This window comes from Aplysia californica, unplaced genomic scaffold, assembly GCF_000002075.1.
Source record: "Aplysia californica isolate F4 #8 unplaced genomic scaffold, AplCal3.0 scaffold00931, whole genome shotgun sequence".
Classification (NCBI taxonomy): domain Eukaryota; kingdom Metazoa; phylum Mollusca; class Gastropoda; order Aplysiida; family Aplysiidae; genus Aplysia; species Aplysia californica.
Window position 1 is genome coordinate 168592 of NW_004798201.1, and position 4488 is coordinate 173079.

The 4488-nt window shown below is 43.3% G+C and overlaps 1 protein-coding gene across 1 annotated transcript; it reads right to left on the bottom strand.

The window, feature by feature from the left end:
• Positions 1–2458: 2458 nt before the first annotated feature.
• On the bottom strand, positions 2459–3575 carry LOC101853417 (homeobox protein DBX1-like). The gene is made up of 2 exons (XM_005110695.1): positions 3555–3575; positions 2459–2806 (listed from the first exon to the last, which is right to left on the bottom strand). The coding sequence occupies exons 1-2, from the start codon at positions 3573–3575 to the stop codon at positions 2459–2461; spliced, it is 369 nt and encodes a 122-aa protein (XP_005110752.1).
• Positions 3576–4488: the final 913 nt, after the last annotated feature.

Genomic DNA, 4488 nt, shown 5'->3' on the forward strand with positions numbered 1-4488 from the left:
TTATGGTTCAATTGTCAGTGGCGAACCAAGTATTTATGGTTCAATTGTCAGTGGCGAACCAAGTATTTATGGTTCAATTGCCAGTGGTGAACCAAGTATTTATGGTTCAATTGTCAGTGGCGAACCAAGTATTTATGGTTCAATTGCCAGTGGTGAACCAAGTATTTATGGTTCAATTGTCAGTGGTTTACAGTATTCTATTCAACTGTCAGTGGCGAACCAAGTATTTATGGTTCAATTGTCAGTGGGGAATCAAGTATTTATGGTCCAATTGTCAGTGGCGAACCAAGTATTTATGGTTCAATTGTCAGTGGGGAATCAAGTATTTATGGTCCAATTGTCAGTGGCGAACCAAGTATTTATGGTCCAATTGTCAGTGGCGAACCAAGTATTTATGGTTCAATTGTCAGTGGGGAATCAAGTATTAAAGGTTCAATTGTCAGTGGCGAACCAAGTATTAAAGGTTCAATTGTCAGTGGTGAACCAAGTATTAAAGGTTCAATTGTCAGTGGCGAACCAAGTATTTATGGTCCAATTGTCAGTGGTGAACCAAGTATTTATGGTTCAATTGTCAGTGGTGTGCAAAGCAAGTATGGCCTAATGTTAGCGGTGGACCAGGCAATAATATTATGGTCGAAAATCATCACTGGTGGACCAAGCAACTATGGCCTAATGTCAGTGGTGAGCCAAACGATTGTAGCCCAACGCTATTGGTGGGCCAATCCAAATTGGCATATATGGAGACCAGAAAATACTGTTTTGAAGGCTGGTTAAACAGTTGTTATTTTTGTTGTTGTTGTTATTTTTGTTGTTGTTGTTGTTTTTGTTGTTGTTGTTGTTGTTATTGTTGTTGTTGTTGTTCGAGTCGCGGTAGTCAAGTCAAACCTGCGTTTCATTCAGGCGAAGCAGGATGAGATGTACACAGAAAACGTCAGCTGACGAGGAGTCTTGACTCATGGAGAACAGCACTGAAAAAAATAAGGAGGCTCGCGGAATGACCTTGACCTTGCTTGAGTATTGCTGTTTCACCTTGACCTTGCCAGAGTCTTGCTGCATGAACATGGCCGTACTAGAGGTTGCAGAGAGGTTGAGAAGAGTTTTGAGCGAGCACAACTCTGTACTTGCACTATTTGTTGAGGGGATGAGTACAACTCTGCACTTGCACTGTTTGTTGAGGGAATCAAGGACGAGGCAATTTCCGATTTGAGCGTTTGGAAGACCTCGGCTTGAACAGTTTCTATTTTCTTCATCTGCCCACAGGCACAATACAATGTCTGATGAATTTGGCTTTGGTTAGTTATAATACTTTATTTTGTAGAGAGGAGTCGAACCTTTCTTTGCGGGACCAGGTAGCAGGGACGCCACTCTTTACTCTCACATGGCCGATCAGTAGCAGACGACAATGAGCTTTGCAGGACATTTCCACCATCATCATGCACAAATCAGAAAGACGAATTAATTGCGTATCTCATAGTACGTATGTTTGCTACTCGCCTTTCTAAGTTTTTAATAAAGAGTACAAAATTGAAATGTCTGTATGAATAAAGAAGTCCAAAATACTTTAAAACAAGCGTTGTCTCAAGCGTTGTCGAATGACCAGAATACTTGTCTTCAAAGAGTTAACTCGAAAGTGAGGAAAATGTTCAACAGCGATCTCCTCCCGCCCTATGAATGTTTATGTCATCAGCCTCAACATCGCTTATTTTCTCACAGTAACTTGTAGTGCAGGATTCAAGACACTCTACTTCTACGTGAAACGTCTCAGAAAAGTACAGAACTTTTTCCTCTTTTTTGCAGATGGAGCGAGCGCGAAGAGAGGTAGCTAACCGGCGATATAAGCTGAAGCAGTGATCAGTTTTGTCAGTTTTACACTGTCGGTTACTGGTATCCTTTCTTCACCTTGGGCTGTGGTTTATGGTAGCGGGTGAACGTCACATTCATTGTCCTAGACAGTTTGTTTTGTGGAGGATGAAAATGAAACCTCGCGAGGGTGAAGGACGAGTAGTTTTTTTGTTTAGAGGGGGGGGGGGGGGGAGAGGAAAGTTGTCAGAAGCAACGAGACCATCGCCGATTGTAAATTTGGGACGGGGGTGGTTGGGGGGGGGGGGGATCGGCATGATTAGCGATCAAAAGTTGAACATGTTTCTTTTTTACTTTTATTGTATGTAGGGGTTCTGTCTCTGTCTTGATTGACCAGAGCACCGGGCGCGCTTGGAGATTGTATTCTCTTAGAAACAGTTCAAGAACGGAGCAGAACCTTTCCCTTGGCAGACCGTGTCCAAGCACAGACTCTACGCCCTGTTCAATACAATGCAGGTCGTGTGGTGATCAATTTGCAGAACAACCGGCCGTATTATTATGACGCGAGGATCCGCGAGACCTTACTGATGACGTCATTGCAGGCTTATTTCTGTCAAAAGAAACACCAGCAAAGCCAACAAGGAGCGCTGTTTCAGCATCATGACACGGTGATTTCTTCGTCGGAGTCGATGTCACTTTCCTCTTCTTGCGCATGCGCCACCGGATGATGGTGGTGCATCAGAGATTCTTGACCAACCGCCGTGACGGGACTTGCTGGTATACTGGACACGGGGCTGGCGGAGGGCGATCCAGATTGCTCTCTGTACATGCTGTCCACCCCCATAAGACCGTGTTTGGACTCGTCCGTCTCCCTCACATCGCTGAGGTCAGGGTTGGGGTTACTTTTATTGGGGAGAGTAGACTCACGAGTGCCTCCTGTTGACAACAGTTCTCTTTCCTTGGAATTTCTCCACTTCATTCGTCTGTTTTGAAACCAGATTTTCACCTGGAGGAAAGAGAAAATAATGTTAGTGTTATTAATATTGAACCGTAATGAAAAACAGAAATGAGAAGGGAGGAGGAGAAGAAGAATGGGAGGAGGATGATGCATCTTTCTAAGGTTCAGATGAGCTTATTCTTCCGGCTACATGCCCAAAACAGTCATTTGTTAAAATCATCAATTACCCCTTATCCCCTTGAACTATTTTTAATATCATAATGATGCACTATCCAAGACGTCAGCCTGTCTAAGACGGACATTTTTATTTCTCCAACAATGGAAGGATGTGTTGGACAATTTCGACTTAACACACTTTATCGTACGTTCACAAACACAGCTACGTCGTTTTATTATTTTGACGTAATCCCCCCCCCTCTGATTATGGTGACGTTTTTCCTCTCCAGATAATCGTTCCTTTCTTCCCTCTCTCCTGATGATTGCCTGGTGTTTGCTGTCTCCCTGTCTTCCTCATCCCGCAATTTTACCTCCAGGGTCTTCAACACTTCTCACTTGTCGAATTTCACCTCACCATCAACCACGACACTGCCTGCCAGCCTATCAGCCTCCTCACTGCCCTTCACTCCAGAGTGCTCAGGACAGAATATCCACGTGATGGCTCCAAGTGATGAGTGTTGTATTGGGTTCATCCATTCACTCCGAAGCAGCCCTTTCTCAACCCTACGCAGGATGCTCTGGAAGTCTGTGACAATAATGAGATGGGTAGTTCGTGCTACATGATATTAATCAAACTAACATCATCATCATCCAGTGCCATTTCTGCGGAAGACATCGACGATCATGGTTCTTCATTCATTCCTTTGCTCGGGTGGGCTTTGAAAAAAAAAAAACTACGTTTATCTGATCTTTCCCCGTTACCCATTTGTTTAGGTTCCCTAAGTAGGTTGCTCTGGGCCTATCCCTGCCTCGTTTGCCTTCAATTTTGCCAGTGAGAGCTAGATAATCAAGACCTTTATGTCTATTCAAGTGTCCCAAAAACTGTATTTGTCGTTTCCCTTATTGTTTTTACAGTGGGCGTCCCACGTGGGCTTCATGAAGCACTTCCTCATTTGATTTCTTTTCCTTCCACGATATTCTCAGCAATCTCCTAAGAATCCAACTAACACACTACTCTTCCAAACGAAATTAAAGGAATTTCAAAATTGCCAACACTGTGATGAACCTGATTTTTATCGAACATTTCTTTTATAACTGTAAGAAGGTCCTGCCACTTTGGACAGAAATTGGCATGTCCTAAAAATAAGGTTTAGTCATCTGTATAATTACTAATTCTAATGGACTCCAAACCTGGACTGGTATTGATATCACGTATATTACGTATCTGACACCAGGGGACACAGTCTAAAATTGAAAAAAACCCATGTGAAAACAGCAGTTCGCCAAAACTTCTTCAGCGTACGCACAGTTAACGCTTGGAATTCCCTACCGGAAAATGTAGTGTCTGCACCATCCTTAAATGCTTTCAAGAATAGGATTGACATGGTCTGGAAGGAACATAAATTCTCTATGAACCTAGATTGGTTTCAAACTGCCAGATCCATGTGCCATGAGCACTAACCTACAGATACCAGAGTGTGAAAACAACGTGCAGGAAGGAATAAGCAACGAAAGCAACGAACGGCTGATAGGTGACTAGCCTGACCACAGCCGTACTTCATACTACTACTACT

Bases quoted from the DNA above. Each gene is read 5' to 3' on its own strand.
- LOC101853417 (XM_005110695.1), bottom strand. From the start codon at position 3,575: ATGGCACTGGATGATGATGAT. The intron at 2,807-3,554 runs GTTAGTTTGATT...TCTTTCCTCCAG, and splicing joins TGGCACTGGATGATGATGAT to GTGAAAATCTGGTTTCAAAA.